Source organism: Capricornis sumatraensis, chromosome 20 (assembly GCF_032405125.1).
Source record: "Capricornis sumatraensis isolate serow.1 chromosome 20, serow.2, whole genome shotgun sequence".
NCBI classification, from domain to species: Eukaryota; Metazoa; Chordata; class Mammalia; order Artiodactyla; family Bovidae; genus Capricornis; species Capricornis sumatraensis.
This window is the reverse complement of record NC_091088.1, coordinates 20,874,704-20,899,139: the sequence shown is the minus strand read 5'-3', so window position 1 is coordinate 20,899,139 and position 24,436 is coordinate 20,874,704. Positions and strand designations below refer to the sequence as shown.

Sequence of the window (24,436 nt, the reverse complement as noted above, 5' to 3'; positions counted from 1 at the left end):
CCATTTGCACCAGTGTACTGACTCTCCTCCAGGATCAGGAAGGGGCTGCTGACCTGCTTTCTGTCCCAGTGGTAGGTGTCTTTGTGTTCCTGTGACCCAAAGGACCTTGAGTCTTTCAGCCCTTAGGGCCACACCCTCATGGGAACCCTCATCCCATGTGGCTGCAGGAAGGCCACCCTTTGCCAATTCCCTGTCCCAGAATTTCTAGAGGCCTTGAGGAAGGGCTGAGTGTTGTGCAGGTCATCCTGGTGCCTCTTGGCTCTTCCAAGCTCTGAAGTTGCTCTGATGACTCTGGTTGCTTCCTTTCCCCTTGTATGACCTGGTTCAGATGTGGACACGGCCTCCCTTAATTCCTGAAACATAGCTGAGAGCAGTCTGTGACTTTAGTCTGTTCTGAGACTTGAGATGGTGATCAAGCCAATGTTAGCTGAGGACTGTCTGTGAGCCAAGCCTCAAACGTTTGTGGCGGTGTTTACACTCACAGGTCTGTGGAGTGAGGACATATGAGACACAAGAGAGGCTGAGAAGCACCTGTAAGGCCACAGGGTCTGTGCTGACAGAGCCAGGATCTGACCCACTGGGCTCCTGAACCTTGTGTGTAAACCTTGAGAACAGAAGGCAGTTACTTTGCAGTGAAGGAGACTTCAGACTGGAATTCTAAAAGTAGAGTCTCTGCCACACAACCATTTCCAGGGGCCCAGAAAACCAAAAAACCCTACAAAAGTTACCCCCTTGTAGCGTAGGGCTCAGGCTCATCATGGCAGACACACACAAAAATGCTCTCAAAGCACATTCAACCTTCTACTTTGGGGAGCAGAGAGTTGCTTGTGAGACAAACTAAGAGAAAATAGCAGTATTTTCCCCTGCTTTGGGTCCAGGGTTGCAGAAATCATGCAGCTGTCCCGGGAACACTCTGAATGCTTCCTTGATAAACCCCCAGCAAACCGGCAGAAGCCTTTTTGAACCAAGAGGGGCCAGGTCTGGGGGTCGGGGTGGGGGTGGGGGTGGCGGGGAGCTGAGGGGTAGGGGCTGCATGAAGAAGACTCACGGGCTGCTGTCTCCTGAACAGACGACAGTCCAGCCCCGCCAGCCCCTTTCGAGCACCGGGTAGTGAGTGTCAGGGAGACCTCGACCTCAGCAGGCTACACAGTGTGCCAGCATGAAGTCCTGGGAGGGTAAGCGGGCCTTCTGCCTTGATGGGGGTGGGGAGGGCAACTGGACAACCGGGCACTGCTGCTGGTTCTCAGGAACTGATTGAGGGAGCCACAGCCAAGAGCAGGATGTCCCGAAAGACGAGAGTGTGAGCCGAGAGCTCATAAATAGTGGGTGAGGAGACAGCTGCAGAGAGCAGGAGGGCCCATGTGGTGTGAGTGAGACAAAGTGGAGGGTACAGGTGGACCCACAGTGCGGGCCTGGGGCCCATGTGCTGCAGGTGAAATGAGAGCCGACATGGGGTGGGTTAAGAGGGATGACCTCTAGGGTGCAGGACGGCCTGGGTGGTGTGGCTGTGGAGCACTCTCCTTGGGTGCAGGACGGCCCATACCTGGGGTGAAGAAGCTCTTCTCCAGGTTCAGGTAGCAGTGTGGGGCGGTGACTGTGATACCTCTGGTGGGCAGGGTAATCGCTGTAGCGTATGTGGAGTTGAGGTAGCACCAGGCAGTCCAGGGTCCCGGATACGGCTGGCCTCCACTCACACGCAGGGCATGCCTCTGGGGCTCTGAGCCTGCTGTGTCATCGTGTCTCTCTCTGCAGGGGCCGGTTTGGCCAGGTTCACAGATGCACGGAGAAGGCCACAGGCCTCTCGCTGGCGGCCAAGATCATCAAAGTGAAGAGCGCCAAGGACCGGGTGAGGTGTCTGCCCCAGGCCAACGGGTGCCCCGGGCCAAGCTCAGGACTCCTTCACTTCCTTCACGGCCCCTCTGGGTCCTGCACTGCCTCAGGCCCCTCCAAGCTGAGCAGGAAACCTGGCCACCTTTCCTGCCTGTTTTCCTTGGCTCCCACACTCTAGTCAGCAGTCACCTTGCACCCTGGGGAACAGGGTCCTCCCAGATCTCCAGGGTTCTTTCTGGGGTCTCAGGGTTCCTATCTGGGAAATGGGTGGGTCCCTTCTGTTGCTTCCCTGGTAGCTCAGAGGTTAAAGTGTCTACCTCCAAGTTTGATCCCTGGGTCGGGAAGATCCCCTAGAGAAGGAAATGGTAACCCACTCCAGTATTCTTGCCTGGAGAATCCCATGGACGGAGAAGCCTGGTGGGCTAGAGTCCACGGGGTCGCAAAAAATCGGACACGACTGAGCGACTTCACCTTCACCTTCTGTTGTAAGAAGCTGGTGTGGGTGGTGAGCTGAGGCAATCTGGTGATGCTGCAGGAAATGAGGATGCAGGGTGTGTGTGTGTGTGTGTGTGTGTGTGTGTGTGTGTGTGTGTGTGACTTGGGAGATGCAACTGACTGCTCTTCCTAACCCATTTCTTGGAAACTCCTCTCCCTGTTGGCTTCACAAGGAGGATGTCAAGAATGAGATTAACATCATGAACCAGCTCAGCCATGTGAACCTGATCCAGCTCTACGACGCCTTTGAGAGCAAGAACAGCTTTACCCTCGTCATGGAGTAGTGAGTGGGAGGCAGGGCCAGGGCTCAGGGTGGGGCTAGGAGCCAAGGTTGCAGCAAAACTCTCCCTTTCCGCTCTCTGTGACACCCAGGGAATGTCATCACTTCCTCTACCTGACCCCCAGCATAAAACACAGAGGACAAGGCCATTTGTCAGAAACCAGTGACCAGTGAGCCTGGTTTGACCTGCAGATATTATTTTGGCCTACCTACACAATTTTTAGTAATTTTGATTTAGTGCTTACAGTTGGAAATTGGGAAATTTCACATTAAAACCTAGGTGCCTGATTTTTCTTGCAAATATAGAAGATCTAATAATGCTGGCTCTGCATTCTCAGTTGGAAGTGGTATGATGGAGCTTGTAGTAACTGACCTTTGTAGACAGGGCAACCAATTTCCCATTTGCTACAGTCCCACCACTTTCACCTACCCACAGTGCTGAGGCCAGGGGCTCAGGGGACATTTATTAGTGTGCTTCTGTTGCTGTTTTCCTTCTGGTGCAACTGAGGAGAGTGAAACATTTGTCATGTCATATCTCTATAAAAAATGGAAAAACAAACGTTAGACTAAAGGCTGTGTATTCCAAGGAAACTTTTGTCTCACATCTGGTCTGATTTGCCCACTTAGATTCTTGCCATGTAGGTGCTAATTGGACCCTGTAGGCCAATGAGTTTATAACCTTGGTCTGGAGTATTGACAGTGAGTATCCAGAGTGAGCCTGGGTGATCAGTGCTGCAGACAAGCCCCAGTCTCCCATTTGGCCTATCACTTCGTTTTTATCAGCCACACTCTGAGCTGGGAATAGACCAGAGCAGAGGTTCGCCCGCCTGCCCCCCATAAAACCCCAGGTGGGAGTGGTGCCCTCGTCTCACCTGGTGATGAGTAGACCAGTCCTCTGAGAGCTTGCTCAGTCAGTGTCTGCCTCTCCTTTTGCCCTGGCAGTGTGGATGGGGGTGAGCTCTTTGACCGGATCACAGAAGAGAAGTACCACCTGACTGAACTGGATGTGGTCTTGTTTACCAAGCAGATCTGCGAGGGTGTCCATTACCTCCATCAGCATTACGTCCTGCACTTGGACCTCAAGGTCAGGCTCCGCCCTGGGCATGTGGCGGGTGGGTGCCCCTGTTCCTGAGCCTCTGTGGCTCTCTCATCTTTGAGAGCTCTGTCGTCACACAGGCCTGGCTTCCTTTCCTGGCTCTGCCATGGCCTAGTTCTAGAGTCTAGGGCAGGCCAAGTCTCACAGCCTCAGTTTCTCCATCTGTGAGATGTGGAAAATAGCTACCTCATTAAGTGCTCTTTAAAGATCAAATGAAACAACTTTTTTTTTTCTATTAAAAAACTCAAAAATTAGTTTTTAAAAAATTAAAATAGAAACACATGCATGTAGTAACAAATATGGACAATATAGAAATATATAAAATGCACAATGAAAGTTCTTCTCCCCCAGCCTCTGTGCTGAGAGGTCTTCTGTATTAGCACGTTGGCATGAAAACACTCACAAAGGGGAGCTTACTGAATATTCCATATTTAAACTTGCCTTTTTAAGTATAGCGTGGACATCTTGTCTGATTCTTTTTAAGGGCCATCATATAGTCCATTGAATGAATGCATTGCAGCTTCTTTTGTCTACTTGATGAAAAGTAAGCATGTGGTGGCCATTCTTTTTTTCTTTCTGATACATAGTTTATTTCTCAGTTGTCTGTTCTGTTCCATTGATCTGTTTGTTTGTTTTTATGCTGATATCACACTATTTTGATTAGTATAGCTTTGTAACAGTTTGAAATCAGGAAGTGTTCGGTTCAGTTCAGTTCAGTTGCTCAGTCATGTCCGACTCCTTGCGACCCCATGAATCGCAGCACGCCAGGCCTCCCTGTCCATCACCAACTCCCGGAGTTCACCCAGACTCACGTCCATCGAGTCAGTGATGCCATCCAGCCATCTCATCCTCCGTTGTCCCCTTCTCCTCCTGCCCCCAATCCCTTCCAGTTTCAGAGACCTTTCCAATGAGTCAGCTCTTCACATGAGGTGGCCAAAGTATTGGAGTTTCAGCTTTAGCATCATTCCTTCCAAAGAAATCCCAGGGCTGATCTCCTTCAGAATGGACTGGTTGGATCTCCTTGCAGTCCAAGGGACTCTCAAGAGTCTTTTCTCCAACACCACAGTTCAAAAGCATCAATTCTTTGGCGCTCAGCCCTCTTCACAGTCCAACTCTCACATCCATACATGATCACAGGAAAAACCATAGCCTCGACCAGACGAACCTTTGTGGACAAAGTAATGTCTCTGCTTTTGAATATGTTATCTATGTTGGTCATAACGTTTCTTCCAAGGAGTAAGTGTCTTTTAATTTCATGGCTGCAATCACTATCTGCAGTGATTTTGGAGCCCAAAAAAATAAAGTCTGACACTGTTTCCACTGTTTCCCCATTTATTTCCCATGAAGTGATGGGACCAGATGCCATGACCTTTGTTTTCTGAATGTTGAGCTTTAAGCCAACTTTTTCACTCTCCTCTTTCATCAAGAGTCTTTTTAGTTCCTCTTCCCTTTCTGCCATAAGGGTGGTGTCATCTGCATATCTGAGGTTATTGATATTTCTCCCGGCAATCTTGATTCCAGCTTATGCTTCTTCCAGTCCAGTGTTTCTCATACTGTACTCTGCATATAAGTTAAATAAGCAGGGTGACAATATACAGCCTTGACGTACTCCTTTGGAATACGGAACCAGTCTGTTGTTCCATGTCCAGTTCTAACTGTTGCTTCCTGACCTGCATATAGGTTTCTCAAGAGGCAAGTCAGGTGGTCTGGTATTCCCATCTCTTTCAGAATTTCCCCAGTTTAAGACGTTTACTCCTTGGAAGAAAAGTTATGACCAACCTAGATAGCATATTCAAAAGCAGAGACATTACTTTGCTGACTAAGGTCCATCCAGTCAAGGCTATGGTTATTCCTGTGGTCATGTATGGATGTGAGAGTTGGACTGTGAAGAAGGCTGAGTGCTGAAGAATTGATGCTTTGGAACTGTGGTATTGGAGAAGACTCTTGAGAGTCCCTTGGACTGCAAGGAGATCCAACCAGTCCATTCTGAAGGAGATCAACCCTGGGATTTCTTTGGAAGGAATGATGCTAAAGCTGAAACTCCAGTACTTTGGCCACCTCATGCGAAGAGTTGACTCATTGGAAAAAACTCTGATGCTGGGAGGGATTGGGGGCAGGAGGAGAAGGGGACGACAGAGGATGAGATGGCTGGATGGCATCACGGACTCAATGGACATGAGTCTGGGTGAACTCCGGGAGATGGTGATGGACAGGGAGGCCTGGCGTGCTGTGCCTCATGGGGTCGCAGAGTCGGGCACAACTGAGCGACTGAACTGATTGTGATCCACACAGTCAAAGGCTTTGACATAGTCAATAAAGCAGAAATAGATGTTTTTCTGGAACTCTCTCGCTTTTTCCATGATCCAGCGGATGTTGGCAATTTGATCTCTGGTTCCTCTACCTTTTCTAAAACCAGCTTGAACATCTGGAAGTTCATTGTTCACATATTGCTGAAGCCTGGCTTGGAGAATTTTGAGCATTAGTTTACTAGCATGTGAGATGAGTGCAATTTGTAGTGCCTCCAATTTTGTTTTTCTTCCCCAAGATTGCTTTGGCTATTTAGAGTCTTTTTGTAGTTCCATACAGATTTTAGGTTGTTCACTGTATTTCTGTGAAAATTGCCACTGGAATTTTGATAGAGACTGCCTTAAATTTGTAGATTGCTTTGGGTATTAAGGACATTTAACAGTAAGGACATTTTAATATTAATCCTTCCAACGAAGAGTGCAGGATATCTTTCCATTTATTTGTCTCCTTTAATTTCTTTCATCAACGTCTTACAGTTTTTAGTTTATAGATCTTTCACTAACTTGTTAAATTTATTCCTAAGTATTTTTTTGATCAACTGTAAGACTGTTTTCTTAATTTCTCTTTCCTAATAGTTTCTTTTTATTGTATAGATATGCAACTGATTTTTTGTATATTGCTTTTGTATTCTGAAAATATGCTGAATTTGTTTTTAAGTTCTAACAGTATTTTGGTGAAGACTTAATATCATGTCATCTGCAAGTAGTGACAGTTTTACTTCTTTCTGAGTTGGATGCTTTTTATTTCTTTTTATCACCTAATTACTCTGTCTATGACTTCCAATATTGTGTTGAATAAAGGTAGTGAGAGTGAGCATCTTTGTCTTTTTCCTGATCTTAGAGGAAAAGCTTCCAGCTTTTTACCATTGAGAATATTACTTATGGACTTGTCATATATGATCTTTATTACGTTAAGGTATATTCCCTCTGTACCTAGTTTGTTGACAGTTTTTATCATGAAATGGATATTGAATTTTATTAGGTGTTTTTACTGTATCTGTTGAGATGATAGTATGATTTTTATTTTTCATTTTATAATGTGTTCTATCACACTGATTGGTTTGCATACATTAAACCATCTTTGCATCCCTAGAATAAATATCATTTGATTGTGGTGTATAATCTTTTTATGTATTGCTGAACTTGATTTGCTAATATTTTGTTGAGGATTTATATATCTATTCTTACCAGGTATATCAGCCTATAATTTTCTTTTTTTGTAATATCCTTGTCTGGTTTTGGTATCAGGGTAATGCTGGACTTATAAAATGAGTTTGGAAGTATTCCCTCCTCTTCTGTTTTTTGGCAGAGTTTGAGAAGGATTGATACCAATTTTTTCATGATTGGTAAAATTCACCAGTGAAGCCATTTGGTTCTTGACTTTTGTTTTTTGGGATATTTCTGATTACTAGTAATTAGTCTGTTCAGATTTCCTATTTCTTCATGATTTGGTCTTATGTAGTTGTTATGATTCTAGGAATTAATTCATTTCTTCTAGGTTGTCCAGTTTGTTGGCAATAAATTCCTCTTTCTCTCTCTTTTCTGGTGAGTCTGAAAAGTGAAAAATGAAAGTGTTAGTTGCTCAGTCGTGTCTGACTCTTTGTGATCCCATGGACTGTAAGCCACCTGGCTACTCTGTCCATGGACAAGAATACTCTCTCCAGGCAAGAATGCTGGAGTGGGTAGCCATTCCCTTCTCCAGGGCATCTCCTGAACCCAGGGATCAAACCTGGGTCTCCTGCATTCGGATTCTTTACCATCTGAGTCACCTTATCTGTAAAGTTTGTTTCCAGTTTTATCAAGATATAATTGACAGGTAACATTGTTTTTGTTTAAAATATAAACATAATTGTTGATAAATGTATACACTGCAAAATGATTCCATAGTAAGTTTAGTTAATTATATCACCTCACATAGTTACAATTTCTTTTCTTATGATAAGAACTTTCAAGATCTCCTAACTTAACAACTTTCATATATATAATACTGCGTTGTTAACTATAGTCAGCATGCTGTACATTATATCCTCAGGACTTTTATTTTATAGCTGGAAGTTTGTACCTTTTGACCACCTTCACCAGTTTCCCCAAACCCTCCCCCTCCCCACCTCTAGCAACCACTAATTTGTTCCCTAAACAAACCACTCGTTTGTTCGTATGAGTTCTGGGTGATTTTTTTTTATAGATTCTACTTATAACTGAGATCATACAGTAAGTGTTTTTCTATGTCTGATTTATTTCACTCTGCATAATGTTTTCAAATTCCATGTTGTTGCAAATGGCAGAATTTCTTTCTTTTTATGGATGAATAATATTCTGACACATTAAAAAATTATTCATCTGTTGATGGACACTTAGCTATTGTAAATAATGCTGCAATGAATGTGGGGTGCAAATATCTCTTCAAGATAGTGTTAGTTTCCTTTGGATATATACCCAGAAGTGGAATTGCTAGATTGCATGGTAGTCCTATTTTTAGTTTTTTGAGGAAACACCACACTGTTTTGCACAGTGGCTGCACCAGTTTACATTCCCAGCAACAGTACACAAAGGTTGCCTTTTCTCTACATCCTCACTGACACTTGTTATCTCTTGTTTTTTGGATGACATTCATTTTAGCAGGAATAAAGTGATATCTCATTGTAGTTTTGATTTGCATGGTGGCCATTTCTGTGGTTTTTCACTCCACTGGGCAACAGGAGAATTTTTCTCTACAACCTCTGTCAGGAATCTTAGTGGCTCTCTACAGAAGATGGGAAGTGGGTTGGTTGGACCTACATGTATGCACACTGCTCCTTCTGACCATCTTTCTTTATTGACATCAGATGGTAACATTGTGGTACTATGAAAAATGGTAGAGATGGTGAGGAATCAGCCTCAAACTTCCCTGCTCACCGGAGCTAATCCCAGAGGCTCTGGGCCAGCTTTCTGTGGCATGAGCAGTCAAGAGAAGCTAGGATTCTGTTCTGTGATTCAGGATCAACGAACAGCCTTTGGGACAATACCTGTGACACCACAGTAGGAGACAATCGTTGCCAAGGTCTGTTTCCAGCCAGGAGCAGAACTTGCGTTAGTTCAGCCTCTTCCTGACCAGGAGATCTTACATAAGTTCCCTGATCTTGTTGACTGGTCTTGCATAAGCTCGTCAATTGAAAAGTGGGGATTAACAATATCTATGACCTAGGAATGTTGTTTGAATTAAAATATGAAATATTTTAATATTTCACTTGAAACATAACTAGTGTGACTGAGGAACTGAAGTTTAAATTTTATTAGTTTTTAATTAAATAAAAAACTGACATGATTAAATTATTAAAAACCATAAAGTATATTTAGAACAACTTCAACATGTTAATTTGCTTTTCAAAAGCTATCAATTTCATGCAATCTAAATACAAATAAAGGGTTTCCCAGGTGGCTCAGTGGTAAAGAATCTGCCAATTCATGAGATCTAAATACATCTAAAGTACTTCTGATGAAACTTTAGTGTCTGAATGGAGATGCGCTATAAATGTAAAATACACACTGGACTTCAAAGTCAATATAATAAAAATAATTGAAAATATCTCATAAATATTTTTATTTTGGTAACCTATTAAAATGATGATATTTTGATATATTTCACTAAATAAAATTATTATTAAAATTGAGTTTTAGAAAATACTTTGAGATGAATGAAAATGAGAACACAACATGCTAAAACTTATGGGGTACATCTAAACTGGAAATGAAATTTGTAGCTGCAAACTCTTACATGTTAAAAAGAAGATCTAATAATCTAATATTCCACCTTAAGAAACTAGAAAAGCAAGGTAAACTCAAAACAAGTAGAAAGAGGGAAATAAGAAAGATTAGAGAAGTAACTGAAACAGAAAACAGAGAAACAGTAGAGAAAATCAGTGAAAAGAAGTTGGTTCTTTGAAAAGATGAATAAGTTGACAAATCCTTAGCTATCTTGAACTAGAGAGAAAGAGAGAAGACTCAATTACTAAAATGAATGGAATGAAAGAGGGGACATCACTACCAGCCTTACCAAAATTTAAAAAAGATTATAAGAGAATATTATGAAAATTTATATGCCAGTAGATTAGATAATCTAGATAAAATGGAGATTCCTTAAAAGGCACAAACATCGGAAAACTGGCTCAAAAAGGAACCGAAAATCTGAATAGACTTATAACAAGTAAAACAATATAAGTTTTACTTATAACAAGCACAACTAGTATAAAAACTACCCATAAAAAATCCTAGGCCCATATGGCTATCAAATGTCTAAAGAGTTAACACCAATCCTTCACAAAATGTTCTAAAATTAGAAGAGAAAGAAACATTTTCTCACTCATTTTAGAAGACCAAACTTATCCTCATCCCAAAACCAGGCAGACCTCACTTCCTGTGATGAAACTACAGTACACTATCCCTTATGAATATAGATGTAAATATTCTCAATAAAATATTACTAAACTGAGTATAGCAACATATAAAAAGGATTATACACATCACAAACTGGGATTTGTTCCAATAAAGCAAAGTTGGTTTAACATAAGAAAATCAATCAATGTAATATGTCATATTAAAAGAATAAAGGATGATATCACTTGATCATTTTAGTAGCTGCAGAAAAAGCACTTGACAAAATTGAACACCTTTTCATGAGGAAAACACTAAGCAAATTAGATATAGAACTTCCTTAGCTTGATAAAGCCCACCTATGAAAAACCCTCAGGTAATAATAAACTTAATGGTAAAAGATTGAATGCTTTCTTTTTAAGATCAGGAACTAGACAATGATGTATAGTCTTACCATTTCTGTTAAACATTGTACTTATGGTTCTAACCAGGGCAATTAGGCAAGAAAATAAATAAAAGGTATCCAGATTGGAGAGGAAAAAGTAAAATTCTATTCACAGATGACCTGATTTTGTATATAGCAAGTCCTAAGGAGGGTAGAGAAAAACTATTAGAATTAATAATAAGTTCAGCAATGTTGCAGGATCTAAGATGTAAAAATCAATTGTATTTCCATACATTAGCAATCAACAGTCTATAAATAAAATTAAGAAAACTATTTCATTTACAGTAACATCGGAAAGAATAAAGTACTTAGAAATGAATTTAACCAAAGATGTATAAACTTTATACTCTGAAAACTATGAAACATGGTTGAAAGAAATTAACAATGACACAAGTAAATGGAAAGACATCCCATGTTAATAGGTCAGAAAACTTAATGTTATTAAGATGACAGTACTCTGCAAAATGATCTATATGCAGTCTTGTCAGACTCACAGCTAGCTTCTTTGCAGAAATTAATAATCTAATCCTAAAATTCAGATGGAAATTCTTGGGACCCAGGAGAGCAAAAACAATATTGAAAAAGAGGAACCAATAAAAGAAAAACAGAAGAAGAAGATAAAGTTGGAGGACTCACATTTCCCGACTTCAAAATCTACTACTAAGCTACATAAATAAAAAATCTGTTATGATGTAAGGATGGGCAGATATATCAGTGGAATACAACTGAGAGTCTAGAGTTAAACCATTTTATTTGTGGTCAATGGATTTTTGAGAACAGTGCCATGACAGTTCAGTGGGGAAAGAGTAGTCTTTGCAACAAATGATGCTGGGACACCATGCTTGATAACCACATAAAAGTTGAAGCCCCACTGCATTCTATGAATAAAAGTTAACTCAAATGGTCATAGACCTAAATGTCGGAGCTAAAACTATAAAATTGTTAGAAGATAGTGTAGGAGTAAGTTATATCTGACTCAAAAAGCACAAGATAGAAAAGTTGATAAATTTAGATTTCATCAAAATTTAAAAATCTTTATGCTTCAAAGGACACCATCATGAAAATGAAATGACAGCCCACAGAATGGGAGAAAATATTTTCAAATCGTTTATCTGATAAAGGACTTGTACCTAGGGTGTATACAACTCAATGAGAAAGATAAATTTGAATAGACATTTGTCTAATGAGGATTTTTAAATGGCCAATAAGCATATGAAAAGATTTTTAACATCATTAGTCAAGAGAGAAATGTAAATCAAAACTACAATGAGATACTAAAAAATAAAAATGGCAGACAAGTATTGGCTAGGATTTAGAGAAACTGGAACTCTCAGACATTGCTGGTGGGATTGTAATGTATCCACTTTAGAAAACAATTTGGTAGTTTCTATAATGTTAAACATGGAGTTATCATATGACGAGCAATTTCACTTCTAGGTATAGTCTCAAGAATTGAAAACACAAGTCAACACAAAAACTTGTACACAAATGTCCTTAGCAGCATTATGCATAAGTAGCCAAAAAGTAGAAACAACACCAATGTTTACTATCTGATGAACAGGTAAACAAAATGTGGTAGGTATATTGTCCTTATAATGATTATTATTCAGCCATGAAAAGGAATCAAGTATCGATATATGGATGAACCCTCAAGATATTATGCTGAGTGAAAGAAGTCAGATGCAAAAGGTCACATATGTATTTATGATTCTATTTATACGAAATTTCCAGAGCAGGCAAATCTACAGAGGTAGAAAATACGTTATTGGTTGTCAGGAGTTTTAAGTAAGGAGGATGGAGAATGACTGCTGATGAGTATGTTTTTTTTTTCCTGAAGTGATGAAAATGTTCTAAAACTAGAGTGGTAAACTATCTACTGAAAAACCACTGAATTGTATACTTTAAAATGGTAAATTTATGATCACCTCTTTATTACTTGTATTTCAATAATGCTTTTATGAAAATTAAGTTTGCCTATTTCTTTTTACTTTTTTAATGTGGCTATTAGAATTTTTTGAATTATATATATAGCTCACATTATATTTCTATTGGACAGTGTTATTCTAAATCTCATAAAGAAGGCCTGGAGATTTTTAATCATCATTTGTCTGAACCTATCTGAGGAGTTTCACAACCCCACTGTAACATAAGTAGCGATAAAATCTACTGGGAGAAATCATACCTGATATATTTGCTTCACAAGCTGTAAAGTCTTTAATGCATTATTATATCATTTGATCTTTACACTTTCCCAGGAGGAAGGCAGGAAGAGGTTATTATTCTCATTTTACAGATGGAGACACTGAAATTTCTAGAATGGGAAAGTGCTCATCTAGGGCTACACCCTGGTAATGGACCCTGGACTGCAGGCCCTGACCTCAGGTCTCCAGGTCCTTTGTTCTATAAGCCTTCCATCTGCCCTCAACCCCTCCCCACCTTCAAATCTGTCTGCCACAAGCAGCAAGAATTATTCCAGTGTTCCTCAGGGCCTCCAAGCTGATATGAAAGACACAAGAGAAGCATGTCAAGTCCATTACCTCCATTCCATGGGTCACAGCTGTCACCGCAAAACGGCAGGATGACATTTGGCAGCTCTGATCTCCTTGACCAGACTACTGCAGATTTGGTCCCACACTTGAGATTCTGATTTAATTGGTCAGGACTAGGGCCTGGGTGTTAAGACTTTCGAGGGCTCCCCTGATGGTGCTAATATGCAGCCAAGGTTTGGAACCACCACTCCAAACCAGTGGTCTCAAACAAGCAGCTCATGGGCCAAATCTACATCCCAGATATGTTGCGTTTGACTCCCACATATGATAAATGTGTGTTTAAATTGGATTCAGTTGTCAACATTTAAAAGCATGGAGTTTTTACTTAAACTTGAATTCCTGGGATCCCTTGAGGACTGAGGAACTCTAGCAACTGGACCTGCGTTTCTGTGTGCTGGCCAGTTGGCTGGAGCTGAGCAGTGGCTGCCCTTTTATACATGGCAGGAGTCCTCCGGGTTCTCATAGTTCACAGCACTCTTTATTGTCTCACACTAGCCCGCATCATTTATTTTCACTATCTATCCATCCCTGCAGGGCTTTCCCTTGGAGGCTTGGAAACTGAGGACTATTGACAAATAAGTGGGGGAGCTCAGACCTTCCTAGCTGTTGATTAAGCTAAGCAAACTTCTTTTTCTTTCCCAGCCTGAGAACATACTGTGTGTCAATCAGACAGGACACCAAATTAAGATCATTGACTTTGGGCTGGCCAGAAGGTAAGGGAGTTGTATTTTGGTACTTCAACAGAACTGCCTGGGGACTCTTGATAGCTCTCTTGGATATGGTTACCCACAACTCAGCCAGTTTTTGAATTTTGGAGACTAATATGAGGAAGCTCTCTTATAAGGTTGGTGGCCTTCACAAAAACTATGTAGACAGGCCTTGTTACTACCCTCCTTACTACCACAGGGGGCAGCTTTATGCTGCAGGCTCCATTTCTCCTTAAAAGCCTGTAGAGTTCTAGGTTCATCCACCTCACTAGAATTGACTCAAATTTGTTACTTTTTTGACTGAGTAATGTTCCCCTGGTGGCTCAGATGATAAAGCGTCTGCCTATAATGTGGAAGACCAGGGTTCGATCCCTGGGTTGGGAAGATCCCCTGGAGAAGGAAATGGCAACCCACTCCAGTATTCTTGCTTGGAAAATTCCATGGACTGAGGAGCCTAGTAGGCTACAGTTCATGGGGTTGCAAAGAGTCGGACACGACTGAGCAACTTCACTTCACTTCAATGTTCCATTACTTAGCAACTGAGCAACAACAAAATATTCCATTGTGTATATGTACCACAACTTCCTTATCCATTCACCTGTCGATGGATATCTGGGTCACTTCCTTGTCCTGGCTAGTGTAAATGGTGCTGCAATGAACACTGGGGTACATGAATCTTTTTGAATTGTGGTTTTCTCAGTGTATATGCCCAGTAGTGGGATTGCTGGGTCATATGGTGGTTTTATTCCCAGGTTTTTTAAAGGAATTTCCGTAGTGTTCTCCATTGTGGCTAATCAATTTACATTCCCATCAGCAGTGCAAGAGGGTTCCCTTTCCTTCACATCCTCTCCAGCATGTATTGTTTTTCGATGATGGCCATTCTGACCAGTGTGAGAGCCTGTTCTACAAAGTGAAATAGATCAGAAAGAGAAAAATGAATATTGTATATTAACACAAATATATGGAATATAGAAAAATGGTAGTGATGATTTGCAGGGCAGTAATAGAGACACAGACATGAGGAAGAGACCTGTGGGCACAACAGGGAAAGGAGAAGGTGGGACGATTTAAGAACAGCGTGAAACACCTATATCACCACATACAGAATAGATAGCTAGTAGGAAGTTGCTAAAGAACACAGGGAGCTCAACCCAGTGCTCTGGGACAACCCAGAGGGCTAGGATGGTGTGGTGGGAGGGAGATTCAAGAGGCAGGGGACATATGTGTATCCTTATGGCTGATTTACGTTGTTATATGGCAGAAACCAACACAACACTGTAAAGTAATTATCCTCCAACTAAAAATAAAATTTAAGAAAACAATTAACTATACTTCAAACCACTTGTGTGAGCAGAGGGGAGTGGTAGTTAAAGGTCGCTGAATGGGGCTGCTGGGCAGCTCATTTCTATTCACTCCCCAGGTCTCCTGGGGCCAGGATGTGTGATACATTCATTAGCAACTCTGCCTTCCAGAAAATAGCGAGGTTAGACAGGAAAGTGTGTGACTGTGCAGGATGGTGCCATGGATAAGAGGTTCTGGGCGCTCAGGACTAGGCTCACTCTTGGTAAAATCGTGATATAATACAGTGACTGTTGATATGGGCAGCTATGAAGTTTAAATGAGATACTACATCAACAGTGCAGAACCATCCTATGAGGGTGGTTAGGTTCTCAAGTTTTAGTGCATACAGTGAACATTATATATAACTTAAAAAAAAAAAAGAAAAAAACTTTAAGCCCTTTAGAATGCAAGCCTAGTGAAGTATAGATAGCGTTACTGTTGGATCCTGCCCTGTGTCGTGTGTGATAAACACCATGCCTCTGCAGGGCTCTTGTCCACAGCGTGCATACCCAGTGGGGTGGCTGTAGCAGAGCCTTGGCATTGGCGAGGACACCCACAGTCTGCAGTGCTTCCCTGGTGGCTCAGATGGTAAAAAATCTGCCTGCACAACAAAATTTTGTAAAGCAATTATCCTTCAATTTAAAAATAAGTAAAAGAGAAAAGTTCAAACCCCCCGCCCCCTGCCACACCCAAAAAAGTATCTGCCTGCAATGCAGGAAACCTGGGTTCAATCCCTGGGTCAGGAAGATCCCTTGGAGAAAAGAATGGCAATCCACTCCAGTATTCTTGTCTGGAGAATCCCATGGACAGAGGAGCATGGTGGGCTACAGTCCATTGGGGTTGCAAAGAGTCAGACGTGACTGAGCGACTAACAGTTAACACTTTCCACAGTCTATAAAGATGGAAATAAATGTATGCTCATCCTCCATGTTTCCTCCAGAATTCTGTTTCCACCAGGAAATGACATGTCTCTGAGAATCACATACTTTCTAGATAGGTCTTCACACCACAGCTGAACAATCAAATCTTGAAATTTTCTCTAATGATCATTTTCCACAAAGAAGTTGTTTTGTCACTTTATGAGCCTTGCAGCATCTTCCACTCTCTCCACAAGGGGAGAAAGGACTCTCATCTCCACGGAGGCAGAGCTGCTTGCCTGAGTTCAGCCTCTGGTGTCCAGCACCTGCCTCCAGTGGTGGTCTTCCTCGGCCACTGCTCCACTGGTTGAAGTGGCCGATGTTATCTCTTTAGGTGTGAAAGGTGCATTTTCAGTGCTCCACATGATGGATGGGAGGCCAAGTGTGGGGTTGTAGAGTAACATCATCCCCATCCTCATTACACAGTGTATTGTATTTCATTAACAATACCAAGCCCCCCAACCCAAAAGCTTAAAAATCACACTTAACCCATAATGTAAAAAAAAGAATCGCTTAATATTTTTCCGAGTAATGTTGTATAACATTGGGATGCATCCTATACAGGTGCATATCTTATGCCGCAGGGCATGCTTCTCAACCTAGTTTTCATGTCTCTGCCTCTCCACAAAGAGCCTTTTTAACCACTACTTTCCTAATCCCCAGGTTCCATCTTCATGATGCCACAGGTGTACTGTGTATCTGTTTATGTACTGTGGCCCTTTGGAGAGCCACAGGCCATTGTAATAGCTAAGACTATTTTTGCCCCACCCCCACCAGAACTGGTGTTCCCTGGTGGCTCAGACGGCATAATCTGCTTGCAATGCGGGAGACCCAGGTTCAATCCTTGGGTCAGGATGGTTCCCTGGAGAAGGGCATGGCAACCCACTCTTGCCTGGAGAAATGACAAGGGACCCTGACAGGCTGTAGTCCATGGGATCGCACAGAGTCAGACACAACTAAGCGACTAACAATTTCAGTTTGACTTTTCCATAAGAACCACTGTTCCTAATTGCAGGGCAGTATGTTCTTCACTGAGACTGCACTCGCTAGTATGTATGCAGGACCCTCCCAAATGTCAGATGACCAATTGCCAAATGAGGATTTACAGTGACACACTGTGAATTCAGAGCAAGAAGTAACCACCTGAGTTACCTGGAGTCTGAGAAGGGTTTTCTGAGCAGCCAGAAGAGAGGAATGGATGAAGTTTTGTTACCTGCAGGCGATAGTGCTGGTAAACATTTAACAACCCGCTGCAGCTGGAGCGGGAGAGGGGATGGGATTGATCTGTAACCTTTGCTGACTTTGGCTGATTTCAAGCTACCAATGACATCACTGAGTACAGAGCTGAGAGGAGATGTGCACAGCTGGCCTTCATGCACCTGTGACAACTGACTCCAGCATGACTCTGCATGGAGGCGAGGCAAAAGGGCTAGTGTGACTCAAGGGCTGAGAATAGGATGTGCTCTGTGTGCAAGCAGGCTGACCTGGGGAAGGCAGGAGCTGCAGGTGGGCCAGTGGATGCTGAGGGCACTTGCGGAGCACTGGAGAAGTGTAGGTGTCAGAAAACATGGTGTTCAGGAGATGGCCCTTGGTGGAGCTGGGCCCACAGTTTCATGGGTTCTGGCTGTGAGATGAAAGGAAACATCAAAAACATCCTCAGTAGTCTGGCAAACTGGTCACTCAGCCAAAGGATTGTTTGGCAAATTGGCCTGCTTACTGGGCAGTGTGATTTTAAGAGGAGGGACCTCTGGGAGGGACTGTGTGTTGAGAGAGTAAGCCTTATGCTCCAGAAGTTTAAATGTTTGTAAAGAGGGAGAAAATGACAAAGTTTCCCCCTAACAAGAATTGTAGAAAGTACAGTTGTATTTCTGGGTGGAGCTATGAGAAGGCTCTGAGATTGTGAGTGGAGGTATGGCCCTCAGTAGGGAGGGGCCATACAAATCTTCAGGGGCTCTGACATCCAGCAAGAGGGACCAGTTTTACAGCAGGCTGGGTGCTAAGAGTCATCAGTGGGTCTAAGTAAGGACAGACATATCAAAGGGTCGAGGATGGAGACAGATGGGAAATAGCTTGTTTAAGCTTGGTCTCCAGAATTTTGGGTGCAGAGATGTGCCTCCTGGCTCCCAGTCTAGGGCTCAGATTGGGATCTAAGCACATTTAATCAGATCCTTTGGCAAGGCAAGGAGGTGCTTGTCCCAAACCTTATGGACTGTGACTGCATATGTGAGCTTATGATTACAGAGGGCCTTCTCTGGGAATTTGGAAAGAGAATCTTAGATACTTTGACCCCACTTTGGGGTGGATGGATTGGTTAACTATTGCCACAGTGCTGTTGTATAACGAGTCACACCCATGTACACTCCTTGCTGTATAACAAGTCACAGTAACTTAAAACAATTGTTTATTTCCCTCTGCACATTTTCGAGTCAGCTGGGGAATTGGTATGATGGACCCAACTTACACTAGCTCATGATAAGGAATCTTGTAAGCCAGTTGTTAAACATGACCATTATTAAAAAGTAAATTGTATAAATGTACAGTTAAAGAAATTACATTGAAACAAAGATATCACAATCTTACGTTATTTATTTTCATCTTTGGTGTTCTGGGTCTTCGTGGCTGAATGCGGCCTTCGTCTAGTTGCAGAGAGTGGGGGCTACTGTCTAGCTGTGGTGCTCGGGCTTCTCATTGCGTTGGTTCTTTGGCTGCAGGGCACAAGCTCTAGGGTGCAGAAGCTTCAGGAACTGCAGCACATGGGCTCAGCAGTTGCAGCTTGTGGGATATAGAGCATGGCCTGAGTAGTTGTGGCATATAGGCTTAGTTGCTGTGTGGCATGTGGGATCTTCCCAGACCAGGGATCAAACCTCTGTCCCCTGCATGGGTAGGCAGATTCTTATCCACTGTACCACCAGGGAAGTCCAAGATATTACATATTATAAAACTTAATAATTCCTAATTATTTTACTACATTTCACTATTATTTATGCTCATGAGGTTATTTATGCCTATTGTTATTGTGGAAAGACTATAAAATAGTGTGCTATGGCCTATCTCTTCTCAACTCTTTATTCAGTGACATCCTGATAGTACTTTAAAATCAGGCATGGTGAAATCAATATTTACACCATTAGCAGATGCTAAAAATCAGGATTTTTAAAAAAAAATCAGATGGCTGGTTGTTAAACTTTTACCCACATACCACTGGTAGGGAGTTTCTGATCTAGGCTGAGTTGAACTGGGCTTAGATGCAGGTCAGTGAGGACAGGTCTTTTCCAGGTGTTTCTCAGTCTCTTCCCATGGTGATGGCCAAGGAGCAGGAGGGCACATTCCTATAGCCTAGCTTGGTATTGGCCCACTATCACTTCCACCCACATACCACTAGCCAAAGCAACTCACATGGCCAAGCTCAGTGTCAATGGGATGAGGTAAAATATGCCATCTCTAGTGGAAGGAACTATAAAGTCACATGATACAAGATGTGGATGTGGGGCAGATGAAGCAGTAGAAATAAGAATGTATCCTAGGAAAGTGGTGTCCAGGGGCTGAGAGCCTGGACCTTCTGTCCTCAAGAGGAAGGCTGTTCCTCTCAGTTTGGCTGCTTGGCTCTGAGGCTCCAGATAGGTGCCAGTGCAGGCAAGCAACAGGCTGCTTGAGGAAGGCTTTCACTTTCTTCCCCTCCCTGGCTTCCTGCCACAACTCAGCCACCAAGGTGATCTTTGTTGCACTTTCACTGGATGGGTGTGGGCTGTGTTGGCTCAAGGTTTGCATTTGCCTGGCTCTTGGCAAATTTGAAAGAGAGGAGACTGTATTTTGAAAACTCATATCCCTGTTGGGCCACATCAGCAGAATATTTATTTTATTCTTCTCTTTCACTTTCCCCATCTGTAAAATGGGGACAGTAGACTTACTTCATGGTGCTGTTATGGGGATGAAAGTTTATATAACTAAAACTTTTAGCATGGTATCTGCAAATAGAAAGTATTTGTTGATTTCTTAAAATAAATATTTAAGTTTTAGAGTTTTAGGTGCATATCAAAACTGGGGGAAGGAACAGGGATTTTCCATTTATCCCCTTTCCCACATATGCAAAGCCTCTCACATCATCAGCAATGATAAGCCTATTTTGACACATCATAATCACCCAAAGTCCATAGTTTAAATTAAGGTGCACTCTTGACATTGTACATTCTGTGGGTTTGAATTAGTGATGTACTCACGAAGAGTATTGGAGAAGGAAATGGCAACCCACTCCAGTATTCTTGCCTGGAGAATCCCATGGTGGGGGGCGGTGACTGGCAGGCTACAGTCCATGGGGTCACAAGAGTCAGACACAACCTAGCAACTAAACCACCACCACCATGAAGAGTACATCATGTGAAATGACAGGATGGATGAATCACAAGCTGGAATCAAGATTGCCAGGAGAAATATCAACAACCTTAGATAGGCAGATGATACCACTCTAATGGCCAAAAGTGAAAAGGAACTAAAGAGCTTCTTGATGAGGGTGAAAGACTTGGAGAGTGAAAAAATCTGGCTTAAAACTCATCAAAAAACTAAGATCAAGGCATCTGGTCTCATCACTTCATGGCAAATAGACAGGAAAAAAGTGGAAACAGTGATAGATTTTATTTTGGGTGGCTCCAAAATCATTGCAGATGGTGACTGCAGCCATTAAATTAACAGACACTTGCTCCTTGGAAGGAAAGCTATGACAAACCTTGACAGTGTATTTAAAAACAGAGACATCACTCTGCCAATAAAGGTCCATATAGTCAAAGCTATGGTTTTTCCAGTAGTCATGTGTGGATGTGAAAGTTGGACCATAAAGAAGTCTGAGTGCCAAAGAATTGATGCTTTCAAATTGTGGTGGTGGAGAAGACTCTTGAGTCCCTTGAACAGTAAGGAGATCAAACCAGTCAATTCTAGAGGAAATCAACCCTGAATATTCATCGCAAGGACTGATGCTGAAGCTGAAGCTATAGTACTTTGGCCACGTGATGGCAAAAGCTGACTCATTAGAAAAGACCCTGATGCTGGGAAAGACTGAGGGCAGGAGGAGAAGGGGGCGACAGAGGATGAGATGGTTGGATGGCATCATCAACATAATTGACATGAGTCTGAACAAACCCTGGGAGATAGTGAACAATAGAGAAGCCTGGGGTGCTGCAGTCTATGGGGTCACAGAGACTGACACAACTTAGCAACTGAACAACAACAAATGGGTTTGGACAAATAATGTTTGATGGCATATACTCATCAACAGAGCATCTTCACTGCCCTTAAAATCCTCTGTGCTTCACCTGTTTATCGTTCCTCCTCCCTAACCCTGGCAATCGTGATCTTTTTATTGTCTCCATAGTTTTGCCCTTACCAGAATGTCATATATTTGGAATCATACAGTATGTAACCTTTTCAGACTGGCTTCTTTCATTTGGCAATATGCTTTTAAGGTTCTTCCATGTCTTTTCAGGGCTTCCCAGGTGGCTTTAGTGGTAAAGAACTCACCTGCCAATGCAGGAGATGTGGGTTCAGTCTCTGGGTTGGGAAGATCCCTGTAGAAGGGCATGGCAATCCACTCCAGTATTCTTGCCTGGAGAATTCCATAGACAGAGGAGCCTGTTGGGCTACATTCCATAGGGTCACAAAGAGTCAGACATAACTAAAGCGACCTAGCACGCTTACATGTCTTTTCATGGCTTGATGGGTTTTTGTTTCTTTTCTATTTTTTTTCTGTGTTGAATACTATTCCATTGTCTGGATGTACCACACTTTATATTATCCACTCACCAACTGAAGGACACTTTTGTTGCTGCCCATTAAATTTTAGCTAGGGATTTTCTTCTCTTTCAAGAATGATTCTAAAAATCAACTTTTGCCATTCAGCAAAAATCAAATTTCTCCATGCAGCAATCAGTTATCTTCCTAGTCTCCCTTAAACTTCATGTCCAGAGTACTTTTTCTAATCTTTTTTTGTAATTTTATAAAACACATGTAACATAAAATTTACAGTGTTAGCAATTACTAAGAATAGTTGCAGTTGTTGTTCACTCAGATGTATCTGACTCTTTGTGGCCCCATGGACTGCAGCACCCCAGGCTTCCCTCACTCTTTCCCAGAGTTTGCTCAAACTCATGTCAATTATGTCAATGATGAAACCCAACCATCTCATCCACTCTTGCCCCCTTCTCTTCCTGCCCTCAATCTTTACCAGCATCAGGACCTTTTCCAGTGAGTTAGCTCTTTGCATCAGGTGGCCAAAGTATTGGAGTTTCAGTTTCAGCATCAGTCCTTGCCATGAATATTCAGGGTTGATTTCCTTTAGAATTGACTGGTTTGATCTTGTTGTCCAAGGGACTCTCAAGAGTCACCTCCAACACCACAGTTCAAAAACATCAATTCTTTGGTGCTCAGCCTTCTTTATGGTACAGCTCTCACATCCATACATGACTACTGGAAAAACCATAGCTTGACTATACAGAACTTTGTCAACAAAGTGATGTCTTCTGCTTCTTAATATGCTGTCTAGGTTTGTCATAGCTTTTCTTCCAAGGAGCAAGCATCTTTAACTATGTTCATATTGTTGTGCAACTGATTTCCAGAGCTCTTTTTACCTTGCAAAACTGAGACTCTGTGCCCGTTAAACAAATACCCCTCATTTTCCTCCTCCCTCCAGCACCTGGAAACCATCATCCTACTTTCTGTCTCTGAATTGACTACTCTGGGAACCTCATATAAGTGGAATCATACCGTATTTGTCTTTTTGTGACTGGCTTATTTCACTTACTGTAATGTCTTTGAGGTTCATCCAAATTACAGCATGTGTTAGAATTTTCTTTCCCTTTAAGGCTGAATGATATTCTATTGTATGTATAGACCAAATTTTGTTTATCCATTAATGTGTTGATGGACACTTGGGTTGCTTTCACCTTTTGGCTAGTTTTGAATACTGCTGCCACGAATGTGGGTGTATAAATATGACTTCAAGACGCTGCTTTTAATTTTTTTGGATATATACCCAAAAGCAGGATTCCTGGATCATATGGTAATTCTTAAAAAAGATTTTAACAAACTGCCACGCTGTTTTCCATAGTAACTGCATCATTTTATATTTCCACTATTAAGGGTTCTAATTTCATCACATCCTAGCCAACACTTGGTATGTTCTGTTGTTTTCTGATGGTGTGGGTACTATTTCATTGTGATTTTGATTTGTATTTCCCTGTGGTTTTGATTTGGTGATCAGTGATGCTGAGCATTTTGCCTCTTTCTATAATGCATACCATCTTCCCTTTAACCATGTTGCACAACAGAACACTGCTCCCCACACAGCTTCTACCTAGTTTTTGCTCACTCATGTGAGTGAGTGAGTGGGTGAAAGTCACTCAGTCATGTCTGACTCTACGGCCCCATGGACTTGTAGTCCATGGAATTCTCCAGGCTAGAATCCTGGAGTGGGTATCCTTTCCCTTCTCCAGGGGATCTTCCCAACCCAAGGATCAAACCCAGGTCTCCTGCATTGCAGGTGGATTCTTTACCAGCTGAGCCACAGGGGAAGCCCTCGTTCATGTGACTGTAGGCCAATTAAGATATATTGATCTTCCTTCCATTTCAGATTGTAAATACCTGGAGGAGGAAGACTGTGGTTTTCTTATTTTCCCCAGTGACTTAGGAAAGTCTGCATTTAGGGCCTGAGGGTGTGACGACTTCCCAGTGAACCACACATGGTGGGATGTGAGGTCTAGAAAACGTGGCTGACTCAAGGGTTGAGGAGTATTTAGCTCCCAACAAGAATTAGCCTGGCATCCCCAGCTTCTCTCGGGGCTCACTCCCATTGTGCTCTGCACCCCTCCTCCCCAGATACAAGCCTCGGGAGAAGCTGAAGGTGAACTTTGGCACTCCTGAGTTCCTGGCCCCAGAAGTCGTCAATTATGAGTTTGTCTCGTTCCCGACGGACATGTGGAGTGTGGGAGTCATCACCTACATGCTGTGAGTGCCCGGGGGCCTGGTTTCCCACTGGGGATGGAGGTCATTTGTCTTAGTTTGGGTATCCTTAGAAGCAGAAAACATCTGAGTGCCAGGAGTTTATTGGGGAGGTGTCCCCAAGAGAAACACCGAGG

The 24,436-nt window shown here is 42.4% G+C and overlaps 1 protein-coding gene across 1 annotated transcript in view; it reads left to right on the top strand.

Annotated features, from left to right (window-relative positions):
- MYLK3 (myosin light chain kinase 3) overlaps window positions 1-24,436 on the top strand; it is a 43,808-nt gene that overhangs the window by 15,853 nt on the left and 3,519 nt on the right. Inside the window, exons 5-10 of the mRNA XM_068992272.1 lie at window positions 1,070-1,175; window positions 1,753-1,846; window positions 2,499-2,608; window positions 3,548-3,689; window positions 13,994-14,064; window positions 24,177-24,305. Coding sequence (XP_068848373.1) covers window positions 1,070-1,175; window positions 1,753-1,846; window positions 2,499-2,608; window positions 3,548-3,689; window positions 13,994-14,064; window positions 24,177-24,305 — 652 coding nt within the window. The remainder of the gene's footprint in view (window positions 1-1,069; window positions 1,176-1,752; window positions 1,847-2,498; window positions 2,609-3,547; window positions 3,690-13,993; window positions 14,065-24,176; window positions 24,306-24,436) is intronic.